The 22,488-nt window shown below is 37.3% G+C and overlaps 1 protein-coding gene across 1 annotated transcript in view; it reads left to right on the top strand.

The window, feature by feature from the left end:
* CDKAL1 (CDKAL1 threonylcarbamoyladenosine tRNA methylthiotransferase) overlaps positions 1–22,488 on the top strand; it is a gene marked incomplete at both ends in the record, with an annotated part of 639,419 nt that overhangs the window by 279,369 nt on the left and 337,562 nt on the right. The window contains one exon of the mRNA XM_084228943.1: positions 4,855–4,958. Within this exon, the coding sequence (XP_084085069.1) occupies positions 4,855–4,958 (104 nt within the window). The remainder of the gene's footprint in view (positions 1–4,854; positions 4,959–22,488) is intronic.

The raw sequence follows: 22,488 nt of genomic DNA, 5'->3' as shown, positions 1-22,488 counted from the left end.
CACTGTCAAGGCCGTATTACTTTATCAAACTGGAAGATTTTTTTTTAAATCACATTAATTTTATTATTTATTTATTTTTTACACTGTTCATTTTTAAACAATATTTGCTTCTCCCCACCCCCAGGTGTAGTCCCAATAGAATTTCCTTCACAGATGCACCCGTGTTTCATCACTAGGGTCCCCTGTCCCTCCCTCTGATCCCTCTCCCTCCTGCTCCCCTGCAGGATGTCTCTGGTTTATAATTGTCTGTTTTTGCTTTGTTGTGTAAAACTTGAAGATTTTCAGCAAAAGCAAGTCAGAAGGAAAAAGACAAAATGCTGGTTGTGTTCATCCATACAGAGTATAAAGAAACAAGGGAAAAGAACAGACAAAACTGAACTAAAATCAGTCCTAAAAATCTGAAAACAAAATTGAGGCCACTAGAGGGGGAGGTCAGAGGGAAGGGAGCAATATGTGAAGATGCGTGAACTGTAACACTTAAAACATATACAGAGTTATAAACCAACATTACCTCAAAAAAAAAAATTCAGTTAAGAAACCCTGAAACTTTGTCTATTGATTAAAAATAAATAGCGATTAAATTATGTAAGTGGCATGGAATTTGCTAGTGTGAAGTTGTTAATGTTTAAATACATGATAGCTTTCATATATTTAAATTTGCTTTGACCCCTAAGTAGAGGGAAAGCAAACCCTTGAGTTGCAAAAACTTTTCTTCCTGCCCCACAAAAGATACCAGTAAGGGTGAATTTTTTAAATTATAAGTGATTATTAAATTATTCCAGAACTTATATCTAAAAAGAAAAGCCTGAATATGTTAAAATTTTTAGGTTTTCATTTACTTTTTGTGGTTCAGATATTAAATTGACATGTTATTATGTTTCCGAGTCCTTGGAAATATATTAATTTTTGAAAATTCATTGTTCTAGTTATTTAGTTTCTATACCTTAAAAATATTCTGCCACAAATGCCTTTTAGGACCAAAATTATACTGCTAAATGAAATAACCAGAATTATACTGCTAAATGAAATATACTGCTAAATGAAATAACTAAGCTGCCTCTGCTTTGAGGTTTTTAGTTATTTCTTGGCCTGTAGTCAGGTAAGGACCTATGCAAAGACTAGTAGGTGTGGCTGGGGCACTAGCTGTATGCTTCTAGCAGAACTGCCCAGGTCATTCAGGATTTTTCATCTTCTTACTGTTCAACAGCAATTTCTTTTTGGTTTTGTCTTTCAACAGTCAGTCTTCCAAGATGCGGTCTTTTCTGACAGTGGAAAACACTGGCTGAGTGTACTCACTCTTAGATAATTGTTTTATTGTTTGCAGATAATTGAAACTATTTGAAAGATTTCTGTGACTCTCCCTCCCCCTACCTCTCTTTCTTGCTTTTTTTATTTTAATAGCAGGATATTTGATAAGAATCATTGATCATCATAATGCCTGATATTGAGAAATTTTTTTTTAAACCAAATAACACCAAAAACATTCTGTCATTTCTAATTTTGTATTTTGCTCCCTGTGTATTATAACAAATTTTCTTTTAAAAAAAAAGTAAGAAATAACAGGTTTAATGTTAGAGTTCGTGCTGTTATAATATGCTTAAAAATACACTCTAAAGAAATTTTCAGATTAGGATGAGCCCCTCATTTACAATAAAGAGTTTAGATCCCTAATTAGCCCCAGGGGAACAGTTTAGTGAAAAGTGCTTTCAGTTCTTAATGTAATATTTATACTGTTGGTTTATGAATGTTTCTAAGTATCACCTTGCTTTATTTAAATGTTTTCATGAGTGATTTTTCATAAGAAATATATTTCTACCTTTTTTTAAATTAACATTTTATTTTATATAATTGTTACATCGTTTTTCATTTTTGCACAATGTATGCATTTTCATTTTGGTTATATTCCCCATACAATTGTACCCCCCCTTATTTTGACTCTAGTGCTTCCTCTCCCCTTCTCCCCTCCCCCACCCCAGTGTGTCTCTGGTTTATAGTTACGTGTTGATTTTGATTTTTACTTTGTATTAATCAGTCTTTTTCCTGATGCCTTATTTAAGTTTTCTAAATTCCTGCTATGAGTGAGACCATCCGGTATTTTTCTTTTTCTTTCTGACTTATTTCGCTGAGCATGATCAGGGAAATATTTCTACCTTTTTAAAATGAGCTTTAGGATCATATGATTGGTCTCCCCGGTTGATTTAAGTAAACTGATCTGTACCCTAAAGCTAAATATACATGGGACATTATAATGCCTAGTTATTTCCTTAAGGAATTGTTAGATGGTCACATTGAACAACCAGTGGTCAACACTTACACTTAGCAGGTACAGGCACTATTTTCAATGCTTTATATGGATTAATTAATTTATAAATTTTTATAACACATGTTTCCCTTCTTATTTTTTTCCTCCTCCATCTCCAGATTCATGCCTCATAAGTTATGTTTCTGATGAAGTCCAAGTCTTCTGTTAAGATTGTCCACTCAATTTATAGAATGCTCCATTGCTAATAAGAGCAATAAAAGAAAGGAGTTAGAACTTAAAGTAGTGTCTGTGGGTAGAGAGAACAAATTTCCCCGGAAAAGTACTGATTTGTCTTGAGTGGATACCAATCATAAGGGGGAGGTCACAAGGAAATGAATGGAGGGGTCTGCTTTGTCGAGTGGATCTTGGAGCTAGTTGAGGTGAAGGGTGGAAAGAGCTATGAGCTTTGAGAACTTATGCAGTAGACTTTTAAAAGCACATCACATGAGATTATACATTTTGTAGAGAGCCAGAAGGAGGACGATCAACAGAACTTGTGAACAACAAGAATGGAATGATTGGTTTAGGCCAGTAGATGAACTAGAAGCCTTGTCTTAGATTTGCAAAGAATAGGAGACAAACATGTTTTAAACAAGTATTATCTTTATATAATAGATGATGAGTAATCACTATGTCTTTGAATGGAATTCTCTTTATATCTTATGGTGAATATTTTTCCCTTATTATTTGCATTAGTATGTGTATTGTTTGGCATTTGTTATATGGCTGTAGTTTGGTGTGGAAACAGCAGGGAGTTTTGAAATTTGGCAGGCCTAGATTTTTATCTTGTTTTTATGTGTCTTGTGCAAGGTACTCTTTGACTTTCTTATTCTCAGTTTTTTCCAAGATATATCTGATACATTATTTTCAGGTGTACAACTTAATGAACTGATATTTGCATATATTGCATAATGGTCTCAGTGTGGCTGGTAACATATTGAGGGATGTTTTATAATTTTTCTTATGATGATGAGAACTTGCTAAGAACTACTCTCTTAGCAACTTTCAAATACAAATGACTGTATTATTTATTGATTGTAGTCACCATGCTGTATATTGTATCCTCATGACTTATTTTGCAACTGGAATGTTGTCCCTTGTGACCACCTTCAACCCTTTTTGCTCATACCATAACCACATGTCCCTGCTTCTGGCAGTTACCAGTCTGTTTTCTGTTTTTGTAAGTCTACTTTTTTAAGATAACACTTGAAAGTGAGATCATATAGTATTTGTCTTTGTGTGACATTTCATTTAGCATGATTGTAAGTTTCATGTTGTAAATTGCAGGATTTCCTTTTTTGTGGCTGAATAGTATTCATCTGTTTCTCTCTCTCTCTCTCTCTATATATATACATACACATATATATACCTATGCACATACATATACCTATGTGTATATATATTTTTCCATGTCTTGACTGTTTCCATGTCTTGACTATATCCATGTCTTGACCATAGAGGTGCAGATATCTCTTCAACCTAGTGATTTCTTCTCCTTTGGATAGATACAGAGAAGTAGACTTTTTTGTATCATATTTTTAACATTTTGGGGCACTCCATACTGTTTTTCATCGTAACTCCACCAGTTTACATTTCCACCAGTTGTGTACAAGGTTCCATGTTTTCCACATTCCTGCCAGCACTTGTTAACTCTTGTCTTTCTAATAATAGCCATTCCTAGAGACAGGAGTGATTTCTTATTACAGTTTTGATTTTCATGTCACCTGATTTACCCTCTCTTCTCCTTTCTCTTCTGGTAACCACTATTTTGTTCTTATAGTCTACGAGTTTGTTTTATTTCATTCATTTGTTTTATTCTTTACCTACTATATATAAGTGAAATCTTGCAGTGTTTGCCATTCTTTAAGTCACTTGTTTCACTAGGATGATACCTTTAGGTCCATCTGTGTTGTTGCAAATGGCAGATTTTCATCATGTTTTTAATTTGGTATTTTTAAAGGTAATGTTATTGCTGTATGTTTTAACTTTGACTAACATAATCCTGGAAAGCATTCATTAGACATAATTTTAGTATTTTTTTTCTGAATTTAAGGAATGAAAATATCTGAAAAATTTTAAGGATGTTCTTTCTCATGAGAATGCTGTGTTGCCTACTTATTCGTCTATCTTAAAAGTTAATGTTTACATGCTTTATCATTTCTGAATCATACAATACATATAAGCAATACTAAAATAACTTTAGTTTTTTGATGGTGAAAGTAATATTAGTGGTTTAAACAAAAATGATTATCTGATTAATCATTGTAAACATTTTAAACTTTTCTCCTGATGGATATGGGCATTTGAAAACATCATGTGGTTTGCTATACCATTCTCAAATAATTGAAACCTAAAAGAATTGCAAATTGCAAATTTCTGTGCCTGGTTGAAAATAAAACTGAGCCATGGTAGATGATTTTTTTTTTTTTAATATAAGCTGGCAGATATTATTAAAATAACTTCAGTATATGCTTTGGGTTTTTTTTTTTTCATGTTAAGTGTGCACTGTCTTTCACAAATTTGAACTTTATTTATTGCTATCATTTGAACAGGTGTCTCAACGCTTGTACCTACTGCAAAACTAAACATGCCAGAGGAAATTTGGCCAGTTATCCGATTGATGAACTAGTAGATAGAGCTAAACAGTCTTTTCAAGGTAAGATTTTCTGGAATTTTATATGAATTAAGTTTTCTTAACAAATTTAGTAATTTCTTAATAAATTTAGTAATTTGTTAACTTTAGACATGCCCTTAGCTTTCTGAAGCACTCATAAACATTTCAGTTTAATAAGATGTCATCCGATTTAATCAGGTATATTCATATTAGAAAATAAAGCTTACAAAGGTTTCCAGGAGTATTAGAAGGAAGAGGTTGGTTTTACTTTTAGTCAATGAAGATAATAACCCTCGTAATCCACAGGGCTGTTGGACCAGTAAAAATGGTATTGGTAGATACTAGAGGGAATAATACTTGGATGGCTCTTCTGCTATTTCTGAGTCATCACTTGCTGGAAATGTGATTGTGTAGGCAAATCAGCATATAGTAAGAGTTATATTCAACATGATGCACAGTTGCTTTGACACAACTGCTTATATCTTAAGCTTCCTCTTTTGTCTTTGTTTATAATATGTGTATATAACAGTAGATTTTTTTATTATTTTTTTAAATTTTATATATTTTTAACATCGTTTTTCATTTTTGTACAATGTATGCATTTCATCTTGGTTTAATTCCCCATACATTTCCCACTCCTCCTTGTTTTGATCCTACTCCCTCCTCCCCTGCCCCTATAGTGTGCCTCTGGTTTACAATTGCTTGTTGATTTTGATTTTGACTTTATCTTAATTAGTCTTTTTCCTGGACCCTTATTTAGGTCTTCTAAATTCCTGCTATGAGTGAGACCATCCACTATTTTTCTTTTTCTTTCTGGCTTATTTCGCTGAGCATGATCCTTTCCATGTCCATCTATGTTGCTACAAAAGGCATGAGTTTATCTTTTTTGATTGCTGAGTAATATTCCATGGTGTATATGTACCACATCTTCTTGATCCAGTCATCTATTTTTGGGCATTTGGGTTGTTTCCAAAGCTTAGCTCTTGTAAATAGTGCTGCAATAAACATAGGGGTGCAGGTGCCCTTTTGAATTTATGTTTCTGTGTCCTTTGGGTAAATACCTAGGAGTGGAATTGCTGGATCATATGGAAGCTCTATGTTTAGTAAGTCAAGAAATCTCCACACAGCTCTCCATAGTGGTTGGACCAGTTTGCACTCCCACCAGCAGTGCAAGAGAGTTCCTTTTTCTTCACATCCTCACCAATATTTGTTGTTGTTAGTTTTTTTAATATGTGCCATTCTCACTGGTGTAAGATGGTATCTCATGGTAGTTTTGATTTGCATTTCACTGATTACAAGTGATGCTGAACATTTTTCATATGCCTATTGGCCATTTGCATTTCCTCTTTGGAGAAGTTTCTTTTTAGCTCTTCTGCCCATTTTTGGACTGGGTTATTTACTTTGTTTATGTTGTATCTCATCAGCTCTTTGTAGATTTTTGTGATCAGTCCTTTATCATTAGTGTTGTGTGCAAAAATTTTCTACCAATCGGTGGAGTGTCTCTTTGTTTTGGTTACTGTCTCTTTTGCTGTACAGAAGCTCTTTAATTTGATGTAGTCCCAGCTGTTTATTTTTGCCTTCACTGTCACCCTTTTGGGTGATGTGTCTTTAAAGATGTTACTCCGGTGTATGTCATGTAGTGTTTCGCCTATATTTCCTTCTATATATTTTATGGTTTCAGGTCTTAACATCGTAGATTTTTACCTCCCACATGAGTCGTCTATTGTCTCCTAATCTTGTGGGTTATTGTGATAGTTACTGGTAATGTACTTTTTCTTTTAGCAGGAACCTGGAGTGTTAATTTCAGTACTTCATACTTGATCCTCAGAAAGTTTGAGTTCCAAACACGTTTATTTAATCTATCTAGAGCTCAAATAAATCTGTCAAACTGAATTTGGAATGCCCTTAAAATACAGAGAACCCCCTGATTAATTTACTAATAGCTCCCAACTTTTGTATTCTTCTGTTGCATTCTTAGCCCAGCCCCTTTCCTATTCACATTCAACTAGTACTGAAAAAAGGTAAAATGAAATCCATTGCCAATATTTTATTTTAGAGACAGTAAATGATATTATCTTAGGAAAAGTTTGAGTGGTGTTCTTTTCTATAAAATGACTACTTAAAGGATTTTTCAGAAATCTAGTCTATTTAAAAGACGCCTTTGCTGACATTTTTTTCTTTGCCCATGTATTTGTCAGATAAGAAGGATATTAAAACTATGTCATCTATCTACCAATCACTATAAATTTGAAAGCATATGGGTCAATTTCTTCAAGATGCATTTCAATATTTTGTATTTCTGAGCACAACTACAAAAATCTTCTTATTTTATTCTAGAAACTTATTTTTTTAATTTTTTAAAATATTTATTTATTTATGCATACAAGAACTGGAGTACAGACCAGAGGTGTGGGGTGGGGGGTGAAGAGATTCACCGGAGACAGAGTGGGGAACAGAACAGGCAGATTGACTGAAGGGCACTGCTGAGGGGAGCAGTGGGCGAGACGGGAGAGGTCTTCGGCGCCATGTGGGTAGCTCCGTGGCTAGGGATTGAACTCGTGCTTCAGTGGCTATGGATAGCTTCATAGGTTGCATCTTAACCCCTTGCGCCACCAGGGAGGCCCTTTTATTTTAAATTTTTAAAAAAGATTTATTTATTTATGCATCAAAGAGCTGGGGTGGAGGCCAGAGATATGCGTGTGGGGGGCTTGGAGTGAGAGAATTCACCAGAGACAGAATGGGGAGCAGAACTGGTGGACCTACTGAAATACACTGCTAAGGGGAGCATCAGGCAAGACAGAAGAGGTCTGCAGTGCCATATGTGGTTTAGCTCCCTGACCAGGGATGGAACTCAGGCCATAGTGGTGACAGTGTGATAGTGCTAAACTTAAACCCCAAGCCTCCAGGGAGGCCCCTGATAGCACTTTATATCAATTCTTGACCTTGCTATGCTAGTTTATAAGGTTATTAATGTATTTGTTAATAACATTATCAATATTGTATATTTATAGAATAACTGTTTTCAGAGAACTTTCATAAGTTTTTACTAGATTTTCACAATATGTAAATAGGGTATGTGCTATTATTTTAATTTCTTTTTTTAAAGATTTATTTATTTATACAAGCACTGGGTACAGTCAGAAACTTATTTTAAAAATAGAAAACTTGGGCCTCCCCGGTGGCGCAGCGGTTGAGCGCTGGGTTGCGAAACTGCGCGCGGCCTCTGCGGCGCCGGTTCGATCCCCGGCTGCTCCCCGGCCACCAGAGGAGGGTCCCACATGGCGCGCAGACCTCTCCTGCCGCCCGCTGCTCCCCTCAGCAGTGTACTTCGGTCCTTCTGCCTGCTCTGCTCCCCGCTCTGGCTCTGGTGAATTCTCTCACCCTCCCGCGCTTCTGACTGTACCCAGTGCATGTATAAACAAAACAAACAAACAAACAAACCAGCAAACAAATAAATAAAAGCATGCCTCTATAAAAAAAAAAAAAAAAAAAAGAGAAAACCTTTAAAAAAAAATAGAAAACTTAAATCACCATGTAGAAGGTCAAAATATTCTATGGATACTCTCATGTATATCCTTACCTCTGGCCTATGCTCACACTTTGATATAATTGCTTCATGTTTTAATATACACATTTATGTGTTATGTGACTTGCAGGAAAGAAGACAGTAATAAGAAGAATTTTTATAAACTGATTACAGAGAGTTTTTTTTAATGATACCCAACAAGAAATTTCCACTAAGCAATATAGTGTTACAATGTGTTACTTCTCTAGGACTTTGTCTTATCTAAGTAGGACGGGCCAGTTCTAGTGAGATTTAAAGGCTATATCACATCAGAGGTGTGTCATGACTTAGAGACTATAGAGAAAGTGTTAGGAAAGACTTATTTAGTAGTACTATCTTCATCATCAGTAGGTCTGTACATGCCTTTTAACTCCTGATCATAAAATGTTTGCCACGTTATGCTTTTTTTTTTTTTTAAAGATGTATTTATTTTTTTTTTTTTTTATAGAGGCATGCTTTATTTATTTATTTATTTGTTTTGTTTGTTTGTTTATACATGCACTGGGTACAGTCAGAAGCGCGGGAGGGTGAGAGAATTCACCAGAGCCAGAGCGGGGAGCAGAGCAGGCAGAAGGACCGAAGTACACTGCTGAGGGGAGCAGCGGGCGGCAGGAGAGGTCTGCGCGCCATGTGGGACCCTCCTCTGGTGGCTGGGGAGCAGCCGGGGATCGAACCGGCGCCGCAGAGACTGCGGGCAGCTTCGCAACCCAGCGCTCAACCGCTGCGCCACCGGGGAGGCCCCTATGCTTTTTTTTTTTTTTTTTTAATTTGATTTGCAACCTGTATATTAAAGTTGAAACTGAAAGCTAGCTTTTAGACTGGTAAGCTCATTTGGTTGATAATATGTTACTGCTACTGAAATGCTGCAGCCCTGCCTTGCTACATGAGCCACTGTGTTTAGGAGAGTTTTAAGTCATCAAGTATTTGGTGCCCTTGCCACAGGAGAGTTTGAATTTCAAACACAGTTCTGCCACTTACTAACCACAGATTGAAACAAGATACCTGGTCTCTACAAGCCCTGTGTTCCTATTACTATTTTATTTTGTGTTGTTTAATGTTACAATTGGACATAACTTACACAAAGTAGTTGACTATATCTTTATTATAAAAATTATACGTTACTTAAAGTGAAGAAATTTAAAATAAATCTGTCTTAATTTTGAGTGAGAATATTGTAATGCCCTTAACAGATATAAATTAGCAGAATCAAATGATTTCCTTTTGCTTCTAAAATACGTTTTATTTTATGAAAAAAATTCTCTATAGATACTAACTGCTTAGTATTACGATACTTTCATTTTCTAGGCATAGGGAGTGCAAATTCACGCAAAGCCTGACCTTTAAATCCCTTTCTGCAATTGGAATTATCAGTCTTCAAGCTCACATTTTCATCTTTTCGGTTTGTAACACTTTCTATGTTTTTGGAGTACAGATTCATACCTCTTCAAATGCACGTTAGCACACCACCTCCATCACTAAAGAGCCACTAAGCCTCCATGACAGTTCACAGGGCACCCCTCTGCAGTTCAGTTTTGCAGTTAAATTCCAAGGGTTTGTTTTGGTTTGGTTTTGTCTCTTTCTTTGCTTTGTTTCTTTATATTTTTCACAAATGAATGAAAGTATCTGCTGTATGTCCTTTTTCCTTCTGACTTATTTTACTTATTATACTTCCTTCCAGTCTTGTCATGTTGTCACATATGACAAGATTTCTTTTTTTTTTTTTTTTAATAGCGGTGTAATAGTCTACTCAGTATGTATACCAATGTGCTATATCTTCTCTATCCAGTCATCCATCATTGGGTACTTAAGTTGTTTGCATATCTTGGCTATTGTAAATGTGCCAAAATGAACACAGGGGTGTATGTATCTATTCGAATTAGTGTTTTTATAGCCTTTGGATAGAAACCTAGAAGGGCAATTTAAGTTTACATTTTAAAGACAGTGATTAAGCAGCATTATCTTTAATCCTGCAAAAAATAAAGGGATTTTTATTGACTTAGAGAGTTCCTAAGTTTGAGCTTTAAAATTGGGAGGGATAGTTAATTAAAGTAAGTATAACAAAAGATATAACCTGTGGGTATTTTTTAACCTGTTACTTTGCATATTTAGTTCTTTAATTATTTAGATGTTAGGACTATTTGGGGGGCCCGGAACTCTTCATATTCTGCATATGAATTTCCTATTCTTGAATAAACAAAAAACATTATGACCCCACAAATTGTTACTCTGAGAAACCTATGCCTATGCTGTTAATAAATTTTGTTACCATGTCCAAAGCCACTCTGTCACTAGAAGTTTAATTTCCATACCGAAAATGACATTTCCTTTCTTTTTCTTAAAATTTTAATGATTATTCTGTGCCAGAAACTCTAAGTGATTTTTTAAAAAATAAACCAATTGTAGAATGAGAATTAGGCCCCAGTTGCCTGGCATATGAATGTACATTAAGATCATATTTTCTTTCTGTATTGCTTATTTATAAAAACATGTTATATTTATAAAATTTTGTTTCTTAGTAGTGTAGTGCTTGAGAGCCTAAGGGCTATGCCAAAGGCAAGGACATATGCAGAAGAGATTCTGAAGAGATCATGAAATTATCATGAATAAAAAAATGGCACCCAAATTACCCCAAATATGCTGATTCCACATTCTGTTGCCAAAACTTGTGAGAGCTCATTAACTTTTTAATATTAAATATAGCATTAAAATACAAAGGATTTATATTTTTAAGTAGAAGCTTCAGTTTACAAATATATTTAATTTCTCTTTCTCCCTCCCTCCCCCTCTGTCCTCTCCCCGCCCCCCAACATTTTCATTGACTGTATTTGTTTTTGTGGGCCTCTTTACCTATGAGTGTAAGATTTACCTGGTAACTTCTGGCTATCGTCTTATTGTTCTAATAAACTCCTGCAAAACCCTTCTCTTTCCCTCCTTTACCTCTGAGATAATTAGGTTTAAAAAAATTCCTCACCATGGTAGTGTTTGAGGGCTAGAGCTCGATGTGGGTGCATTTTAGGTATCTAGAAAAACATGTCAAACACTGACCAGGACTTTGTTGGGGCCAGAATGAATTTACAGACTAGTGTTTTCTAGGATATTTGTATTGATTTTCCTCCAGCAGCTAATCAATCAGCTTCAGTTGTATAAGTGATGGAGCAAACCTTTTTAAGTGTGCTGGGTGAGTGGTGTGGAAACAACACCTTTCACCGCTGTCCCTGGAATCAGTGTGTAGAGATGATGGATGAGCTGTTTTTATAGCTATCTTGCGCTTTTCTAGATCTCATTTGTGTGTTGCTACTTTTTTCCTTCCTTCATAAATCTGAACACCCCCACAGGATAAGTGGCATAAACCAGTTATGGATAGGTAAATAAATTAAGATGAAATATTCAGAGCAGGGAGAAAATTATTTGATACTTAGTGGGAATTTTAAAAATTGGACTGTGTCTTATTTCAAGACTTGCAAAGATACTGTGTGGTGTATAGGATTAATTATGAAATGCAGCTGTAAAAATTACTTCCTACCCTTATAGGTAGGTGTAATGAGTTATACTTATTTTGGGGGGTGTATAGACGTCATATTGTTGAATGGTTTATACCAAATTGAATTTGAATGACTGCTTTTAATAATGGTTACCATGTATTGATTCTGATCCAAGGTCAAAAAGGGTCTGATAATTGTGTCCTATTTATGTGGCAGTTATTTTAAATCTCTCTTTTACTCCTTTATCTTCTCATTTGTATTGTATATAAATAAAATTGAGAAATCTCTTTCTCCTATAGGATTAATAATGTTAGTTTACATGTTTGTTATGCCTTGTCAACTTCCAAAAAGGACTTTAGGCAGTTTCCATGAAATGATTGTATGTTTTAGACCTTGAAAATAAAAGCTGTATAAATTACTATATTGTGTTTAGAAAGAGGGGAGGTAATCTTACCAACCATGAATCCTGGCTCTCCAGATAAATCAGGAAATAGGATGTTTTCTGTAATTTGATATGAGTGTACAAAAGGAAGTATATTGTTTATATTGAGAAAGCTATGTGATTCTAGACTATAAATACTAAGATTACTTTCATACATCCTTTCTTAAGAGACCCTGAATGATGTAATAGAAATGTCTTTAACTGGTAGTATATAAAGTCCAACATAATCTCTACATGGCCTTTTCTTTTAATTCTTATGAAAATCCCACAATCTATATTAGAATGTAACTTCTATAATAAATTTTAAGGGGAGAGCTAAGTTAATGTAATGGGCTTAATACATACAACTTGATAGTGGTGTTCAAATTTTTCATAGTAATGAAGGGGGAAGGAAACCGTTTCTTTAAATGGAATTTGAGAAGTAAAATCAAAAGTGCCAGGTTGATGTATGGGTGGGCCTCTTGTTTAATAAACCCTTGCCTCTGAGGTCTTTCCTTAAAACCTTTAGGATTCAGCCTGATTTGACCAGTTTAGATTGTTTTTTCTAGTGTAGCCCATCACATAATAATCCAGGGTGTGAATTTTCTGAAAGGGCTGGATAGTAAATATTGTGGATCATAAGGTCTCTGTTACAGTTGTTCATTTTGCTCTTGAGCATGAAAACTGCTCTGTATAATTGCTTAGATAAATGGGTGCAGCTGTGTGTATAATGGGAGAAACTGATGAAATAGCTCAGTGATTGACTTTGGGGAAAGCTAACACATAAAACTTTTTTTGGCAGAACTTCCTACTGTCACTCATATGCTCATATATATATTAGTCACTAATATGCTGATATACAGCAGAAATCCCTAAGAGAACACAGAAATTATGTTGATCTAGAAGAGATAGGTGTTATTGGACTGACTGTTAATTTCATTTCTTGGCAATTTTAGAAAACCCAAACCAGCCTCTTGTCCCATTGCGACAACTGCTTCACAACCACATCTCCTGGATGAGAGGCTTTGCGTTTTCTAAAATACAGGCGATCCTGATGGATAGCAAGTGTCGAGAACTAGAATTCATAGCCACTAGTTTGGATAATGTTTTGGTTGAAGTTGGTAAATGAACAATCTTTACTGTAATGAGAGGGATTCTGCAAAGAATCCTTTGGTTGTTTACCAAAGAATGAGTTCAGGTAGTAAAGGCCGAGGCTAACACGAATGTTTATAATTTGCTCACACCAGCCTTATAATTGAGTAACCTGCCTATTTTCCATTATAAATCTAATTCTTTCAGTCAAGCACTTGGTTTGAGACAGGCAGCAGAGTTCTGTACTCTCGGTCAAGGTTCTAAGGCGTCTGCAAATTGAAAATACTTGTGTTTTCCCCCCAGCTTCCTTAACAAGGGGTATTCTTTAGTAATCGACCAGGATTTCTCCTCCAAGTCCCTCTCAATGCATTGTTCTTATCAGCCACTGCCATTTAATTATGTTTAGTATTCCAGATGAAATCTACCTGCCATCCTAAATCTTGAGGTTTATGTAACACTGGAAGTCAAGAAAGGAAGAAACCCAATGTTGACTCTCTAAGTAACTATTACATTTCTTTAGTTGTTACTGCATTTATTCAACAAGTAATTATTTATTAAAAATAATTCATATTTCTGAAAATAGGTCCATGCTTTAGAAAAGTGGTAGTAACAGGACATTATTATAATCAGCCTTTCATACTTATGCCCATGTGATGGGGAGGCCAGTGACTGAAGTTTGCTGATAATTGTGCAAACAGCTCATCCTTATGGTTGGTAAAAAAGATGTAGTCCTGGGCCTCCCTGGTGGCACAAGGGGTTAAGATGCAACCTATAAAGAAATCTGCAGCCATTGCATCATGAGTTCGAGCCCCCGCCAGGGAGCTACCTGGTTGGCGCAGCAGACCTCTTCTGACTCACCCACTGCTCCCCTCAGCAGTGTATTTCAGTCAGTCTGCCCGTTCTGTTCCCTCCTCTGTCTCTGGTGAATCCCCCACCCCCATACCTCTGGTCTGTACCCCAGTTCTTGTGTGCATAAATAAATAAAACTTTAAAAGAAGATGTAGCCTTCCTTTCCTCTCCACAAATTATGATATTATTCATAATTCTGAGTTTTCATAGTTCCAGAGCACATATATTGCAAATTTTAGAATATTTAAAGTTTCTGGAAATCTTTTTTCAGCTAGAGAGTAATCAATTCCCCACTATTATTGGTGAGCTATTTTTTTTAACTCTGTTGTGTTCTACAAAAAAGAACCCTTGGGAATATGTAGGTAAGTATAGAAAATTATGTAAATTAATGAGACCCTGAGGTAATAGATGAGAACAGGAAAGTTGCGCGTTGGTGTGGAATTGGGACATGCAAAGTAGGCTGTAGTCACAAATTCAGTTTCCACTCTGAAGTTCTTGAAAGTTTATTGTCTCTGAGAGGAGAACCTAACCCAGCTTGGCATTGGTTTTGAAAAGAAATTTTCCCATGTGAGTTCATATAAGGAGTATCAAAGTGTAGGTCTCCACAACACCCCTCAGTACTCAGATTCACATACTGTGTTTCTCAGAGTTGTATATTTTCACATTCCTTGTTAAAACGTGCAGTCATGCCCTGAAAAGCAAAACATTCTGAAAGGATTTCTTGGGAGATAAAGATAATACGTTCCAATTAACTGTGACTCTTTTGTGATCCGGCTCTACTTCTGTATCCATTGGAATGAACCCACAACGAAATCCCACTCTCGAGGCTAGTAGCTCAGGGCTTTGCACACCCTATGTCAGTTTGTGAGATGCTACATCAGAATGCAGGAAGAAGATAGTAGGTTTTGAATTTATATGTATTTTCTCATCCTTTAAATTTTTATTTCTTCTGTATTGTCAGAATATATAGCCACAATGTTGCATGAGTATAGTTCATAAGTACTCATCTTTAGGGTTGCAGACTTAATTTTTTTTTAAACTCCTTAAGGAAAGTGATTTTTGTTTTTTTTAATGTGAAGACCACTGATTTAGAGAAACAGCCTGCCTGTTTTCCATTATAAACCTAGTTCTTTCAACCAGGTTTTCGCTTTGAGTCAGGTAGCAGAGTTCTCTGCTCTCTGTCAAGGCCCTAAGGTGTTTTGATTGAGTGCAAATCCATCTGCTTTTGCGATCAAATAAGCAAATAATGAAGTTTATGCCCTTTGGAACAAAACTGAAGGACTTATTGAAGACTCTTGCCATGCACCTCGCTTCAGGTGGCTCTCCTTCATCCTCAGAAGCTCATATTCCCCTTCTCCTTCTGGCTATAGTTTAGGTCACTAGGAGACTAAGCCCAATGGTGCTGGGGCCAGGCATATGTGTGTGTGCACATGGTTTTGGGAGGTGCTCAGTCCTTGTTGAGTGTGAGCTAATTCTGAATTGATTGTACCCCATGAATTTCCATGTGCGACTCAGACCCTGTACTGAAAACATAGCCTGGAAAAGCTGCATTTCTAAAGTGAGCAAAAGATACTGCTTTGTTTCAGCTGCTCTTCCGATACAATTGAATTTGGTTTTCTAGTACAGGCTTGGTGGTGTTCGGTGATACCAGAACCACTGTGGTGGTGGCTTTTCCAAGATTGTCAACAGAAATAATTTACTTTCAGAGGTTCCTTCCTGGTAGTGGTATCTGTTATTTTACTAAATGGATATATGCATTAAGGTCCACCTTTATGGAATATAAGTTTGTCTTGATATTTTTCTTTTACTAAATAGGAGTCTACAAGCAGTTCTTATATGACAAAAGTTAAGCAAGGATGTGCTGTTAGAGTTTGGAGTGAGGCTGATCTGTCTCTGATATCATTTCGGTGAACTCTAAAGACTGCAAGTTAGTTTTGGATGGTTGTTTAATGGAATTTTAATAGCCCTGGAAAGATGTGAAAGTGATACTGCTACCTGGTGGTTTGTAAACCTGACCTTTGTGAGATGTTTTCTGGGCAAAAGCACTACTTTGTGATGCCAGCAGCTTTTATTGATTCTGCAGAGTCTGCAGTTTTCTAACACTGGCTGTCAATTCATTCCAGCTGAAAAATTATTAAATTTCTTCTCCTGCTTGTGTGGCTATTAAATCGCAGTAAACATACTTGCACAGTGTCAGGTACGGCAAGCACAATTTTCTTCTGCATGAAAAAAATGTTTGTTAGTGGGACCTTGGCTGTTCTGCAGAGGTTATAAATTTCTGTATTTCTTTTTATTTGTTGCTCTCAGTTACATTTTTTATTTCTCTTGGTCAGTTGCAGCACCTTACTTGTTATTTGTAATGTAAGAAAGAAAAGTTTGATTTAGATTGCTGGCTTTTTAAAAACATGCCCTTTAGTTCATCATTCCTGATACTGTTAAAAGGAGGGTGTAAACTTGGGGTTAAGAGGATTTAACCAGTGAAAATATAGCTGGGGCAAAATGAGAAAGATCTAATGAAGGAATACATTGACTGAATGGGGAAAGAATGAATGATTTGATGGTCATATACTCTGCATAGCTCTTTTGGATTTTTTAAATTTACTTAAGGAAAGTAAGCGATGTGGAGGCAGTAATTGCCTATAAAAGTGAATATTAAGGGCCTGCCTGGTGGCGCAGTGGTTGAGCGCTGGGTTGCAAAGCTGCCCACGGCCTCTGCGGCGCCGGTTCAATCCCCGGCTGCTCCCCGGCCACCAGAGGTGGGTCCCACGTGGCGCGAAGACCTCTCCTGCCACCCGCTGCTCCCCTCAGCAGTGTACTTCGGTCCTTCTGCCTGCTCTGCTCCCCGCTCTGGCTCTGGTGAATTCTCTCACCCTCCCGCGCTTCTGAGTGTACCCAGTGCTTGTATAAATAATAAATAAATAAATATTAAAAAAAGTGAATATTAAAATTTACAGTCTCTCTGAAAATAACTTTGGGACCTTTGGGGTATGTATGTAAAATGGATATATCAGCCCAGAGCCCCCCTTCTTTAGCTCTGTGATAGGTCTCCGAATTTGCATTTACAAATGAATCACTCCAAAGGATTCCAGTGTGTCATAACCACTTGTAGAAACTTGGTCTGGAGAAATTCTTGATTAAATACACAGTCTTTTGATCGAAACAGTCAGTGGAAACGGAGAAGGTAAGTCGGATTTATGTGAGGATGTAACTAAAACCTGGACCTATTTTTTTCCCTAGTCGATGAGTGTGTGAGCCTGCTCCATCTGCTCCATTTTCCCCGCACCAGACTTTTCATTGTATCATTTTGGGGAGTTTTTTATTTTTTTAAAGATTGATTATTTATCTATACATACATATATACATACATACATACATACAAGCACTGGGTACAGTCAGAGTGCGGGAGGGTGAGAGAATCCACCAGAACCACAGCGGGGAACAGAACAGGCAGACTGAGGAAATACTGCTGAGGGGAGCAGCGGGCGGCAGGAGAGGTCTGCGCGCCATGTGGGACCCTCCTCCGTAGGCCGGGGAGCATCCAGGGATCAAACCGGTGCTGCAGAGGCTGAGGGCAGCTTCACAGCCCAGCGCTCAACCGCTGTGCCACCAGGGGAGGCCCCATTTTGGGGAGTTTTAGAAGAGAGATTCCTGGGCTCCACCTCCAAAGATTCTCATTCTGTGAGTTAGGCTACATGAGTGGGAACGTTTATTTTAAAGACTCTACAAGTTTGGGAATCCCTAACCTAGATCTGGTGGAGTTTTTTTTTTTTTTTGTTTTGTTTTTTTCTTTTTTTTCTTTTTGGTCTGGTTCTTTCTGGTCTTTAAATCGAATGGATTTTCCCTTAAGTAACACTTTTTCTTTTCTTTTCTTTTCTTTTTTTAGCATAGGTTAATTTGGGCCTTTCAAAGCAGCATATTTAGAAGAGCAAAGGGCATTTAATGTCCATAAACAAAGTTTATAAAACTAATGTTTTGCATCAACTTGTTAAGGCAATGAGATGATATTTTTAAAGATTTATTTTATTTATTTATGCATACAAGAGCTGGGGGTGTAGGCCAGAGGTGTAGGGAGTAATAGGATTCACCAGAGACAAGAGTGGGGAGCAGAACAGGTGGACTGACTGAAATATACTGCTGAGGGGAGCAGTGTACAGACAGGAGAGGTCTGCTGGGCCATGTGGGTCAGCGCCTTGTCCAGGGATCAATTAGCCCTGAGCTAATTGTTTTTATAGTTAAAGAATATGTTAATTTGTGTAGCTTTGTAAAATATCCATTTCCTTGAGATAGGGTATGCCTTTGTGTATTTCTTTTTAAGAAGAATGAATTTAAGAAATTTTACATCTTTGTGGTGGTAGAAATCTACATTTCTGCTTGCTTGGAAAGCAGATACATTGATACATTTTTCTGATGGAGTATTAGGCAATTTTGATAAATTTTTCGATGGAGTATTATTCCATCTTGAATAGTAGTATTTACAAAATTTATAATTATCTGCAAAATGTGTCATACTTTTATTTTAAAAAATATGATGTAGACTTATGTACTGTACTATAGAATTAATATTTTTAAAAAGTAATAGTCAAAAAAAATAACATTATATAGAGGGCCACCCTGGTGGCGCAGCAGTTGAGCGCTGGGTTGTGAAGCTGCCCGCAGCCTCTGCAGCGCCGGTTCGATCCCCAGCCGCCAGGCGAGGGTCCCACATGGCGCGACAGACCTCTCCTGCCACGCCCGCTGCTCCCCTCAGCAGTGTACTTTGTCAGTCTGCCTGTTCTGCTCCCTTCTTTGGTTCTGGTGAATTCTCTCACCCTCCCGCACTTCTGACTGTACCCAGTGCTTGCATAAATAAATACATAAATAAATAAATGCATAAATAAATAAATAAATAAATAAATAAATCTTTAAAACAACAACAATAACAACAAAATACATAGAGAGGAAATAAAGGAGAAATTAACCAAAATACTTCTCATGTTAGAGGAACAGTACTTTTAGTATTCTCTAAATTTTCTGTAAGTACATTTCTCTTTTGTTAGATTACATAAAGAAAAGGCAGTACATTTTTAAGGACTTGCACATTATCAGTTTTCAGTCCAGAAAATTGAATCTCCTGTTTTTGAAGTACTTTTTATTACTTGACTAAAACATAGGAAGCAAAAAATATGTTTGAAATATTTAATAAACTAAAGCTTATTTACTACTTAACTTTGGAATTGGTGGATTCTTTCTGATTATACAATGGCCTGATATTCTTGAATTGGCTTTTCACAAATAATAAGCTATACTGTGAAGAATTCTTCAGGAGAAATCCAGAAGCCTGCTCATATTCCCTACTGTGTTTCCTGCTCAGCTCCATAGTCATAATTATTGATACAATTCTCTGAATAAATTAAAGTATTGCAGGATACAAGGAAACCTTTGCAATTATTGCTAGCCCTTCATTTCCAGACTAGAGTCCTCTAAGCTCCTGTCCAGTACCCATTAAAATTGTCATTTTTGGGGCCTCCCCTGGTGGCGCAGCGGTTGAGCGCTGGGTTGCGAAGCTGCCCTCAGCCTCTGCAGCACCGGTTCGATCCCTGGCTGCTCCCCGGCCGCTGGAGGAGGGTCCCACATGGTGTGCAGACCTCTCCTGCCCCCCGCTGCTCCCCTCAGCAGTGTACTTCGGTGCTTCTGCCTGCTCTGCTCCCCGCTCTGGCTCTGGTGAATTCTCTCACCCTCCCGTGCTTCTGACTGTACCCAGTGCTTGTATAAATAAATAAATAAATCTTCAAAACAAAACATGTTTTTAAAAAAGTCATTTTTGGAAACACAATTCAAAGAATATGGGGGGGTGAGGAGTGGAAAGCTATGTGATTGGAAAAGTTTAGGGAAAGGAAAGTTGTAGACCAAAGACCAAAGCGTGGCTTCTTGGAAGAGGAGAGCTTGAGTGCAAGCAGGGTGATTTGCATTTGGTTGAAAATACAGTTCAACTTGCCATGAAAGGGGTAAGGCCCCATGTGAAGTGGCGACAATCTCCATTCCAAACTTGCCTTCTCCCACTTTCTAAAGTCAGATTAAAGTTTAAGTGTAAAACCAGAAAAGTAGAGAGAAAATAATCCAAGCACATGGCAAATAGGAGAAACTCCCAGCTAGTTCATTAGAATAGGCCGTCTTGCTTGACATTCGCGGCATATTGCACTTGACTTAGGATTTGCAGGCTATGTGTACAATGACAGAACCCATTTTTGGAATAAAAAATATTTGAAATTGTTAAGCTTGATTGATGTTGTTTTTCATAATTTTTATACTTTTTTTCCTTTAAAATCTAAGCTTAAACCTGGAGAATCAACTACTCCTCTTTTCTTTTCTTTAAATAACATGTGGATAAATTATTGAATAATCCTGGTAGACTTAATTTGGTGACCCCCATCTTATCATGCCTCCCACTATACATGTTTTATGCAGATATATCCTTGAACATTGACTGTCAGCTTGGCCCTGTGTCTTGCTTTAGCCAGTGGATCATTAGAAAGCATGGTGCAAGCAGAGATTTGATAAGAAATTGTTGGGGCCTTCCTGGTGGCAGACGGGATTAAGTGTCAGCACTACGCAGCTGTCTGCAGCCACTGCAGCATGAGTTCGATCCCAGGCCAAGCAGATGGGGTAGCATGATCTCTCCTATCTCACGCGCTGCCACCCCTCAACGGTATATTTCAATCAATCTGCCTGTTCAGTTCCCTACTCTGTCCCTGGTGAATCCTTTCACCCCCTCCTCAACTCTGGCTTGCATTCCAGCTCTTGTATGCATAAATAAATAAAATCTTAAAAAAAAAAAAAAGAATTTGTGCTCTGGGCTTGTTCTTGTGGCTGTTGCTTGGAGTACTGAGCCATTTTTGGGTATCTGGCTACCCTACTGTTGATACCCTCATGAAAGAGACATATATAGCCAGTCCATGAAAGTCTGGCTTCCCAGCTCAGACTCTAGACATGAGGAAACCATATTGAATGTTCCAGTCTTTGTACTGATCAAGGGAATGTCCAGCTGAGCTTAGCCCAGAATGCAGAATTGTGAACAATGTTAAATTACTTTGTTAAGCCACCAACTTTTTGTGTAGTGTATTATACAGCCTTAAGTATATAGTGTTAGATATTTTTATTATGTTTTAAATTTAAAATGTTATAATGCCTTTATTATATTTATAATAATTCATTTATAATACTTCATTTCTTTATTTAAAGATTTAGTTGTGCATGGAGGAACTGGGGTGCAGGCCAGAGGTGCTGGGGATGAGAGGATTCACCAGAGACAGAGTGGGGAGCAGAACAGGCAGATCTACTGAAATACACTGCTGAGGGAAGCAGCAGGGAGACAGGAGACGTCTGCTGCACCATATGTGGGTAGCTCCCTGGCCTGGGATCAGACTCAGGCCATAGTAGTGATAGTGCTGAGACTTAATCCCTACAGCACCAGGGAGGCCTATAATATAATACCTTTTAACAGTCACCAAATGCCATGATTATTTCCTTTTAAACTATTTATAATGGTAATAATAGTATTATCGTGTAAACAGTTACTGTTATGTGACCAGTAACTGTTAAACATACAGAGAACATCAAATCACAGAGCCATGGACTTACAGCTTACAGTGTAGTAACTATATTAATGAGTGATAATGTTAGTATGCAGGCTGAGGGGTAGCCAGGTACCCCCAAATTGCACACTCTAAAAGGTTCTGCCAATTGCCAAATAAAGGCAAAGCATACTTTTAGTGTGGAAAGACATTAATGGGATAAGTGTGCATAAAGAGAGAAAAGAACAAATAATTCTCCAATAAAATACCCAAAGTTACCCATCCCCATGTTGGGTATATGCTCCGCCAAATAGGGCTGCCCCAAAGCAGAGCCACTGAGGCCTAAAAAATTGCTGCAAGTCTGAGGCACCTTCTGGCAAGGAATCACAGCGAAGGGGTTCTGGGGGCCAGGGAAATCTGGTAAAAGGAGCAAAATTAAAAGTACAAGTTGAGACAAAGGCTGCCATTGTCAGCCTCCCCATGGCTCGCTCACTCAAGTTGCTTTGCAGTGTCTCCTCCCATGTTCCATAGTCCCTGCTGCAAGTCCAAAGGCAAGAAGCAAATGAGCCTTTTTTCTTGCAAGTCTCTATGTTCTACATGTCTCCCCAAATCT

Source organism: Talpa europaea, assembly GCF_964194135.1.
Source record: "Talpa europaea genome assembly, chromosome: 2".
Taxonomy (NCBI): Eukaryota; Metazoa; Chordata; class Mammalia; order Eulipotyphla; family Talpidae; genus Talpa; species Talpa europaea.
The sequence above is the reverse complement of the archived record's forward strand: the minus strand, read 5'-3'. Positions and strand labels throughout refer to the sequence as shown.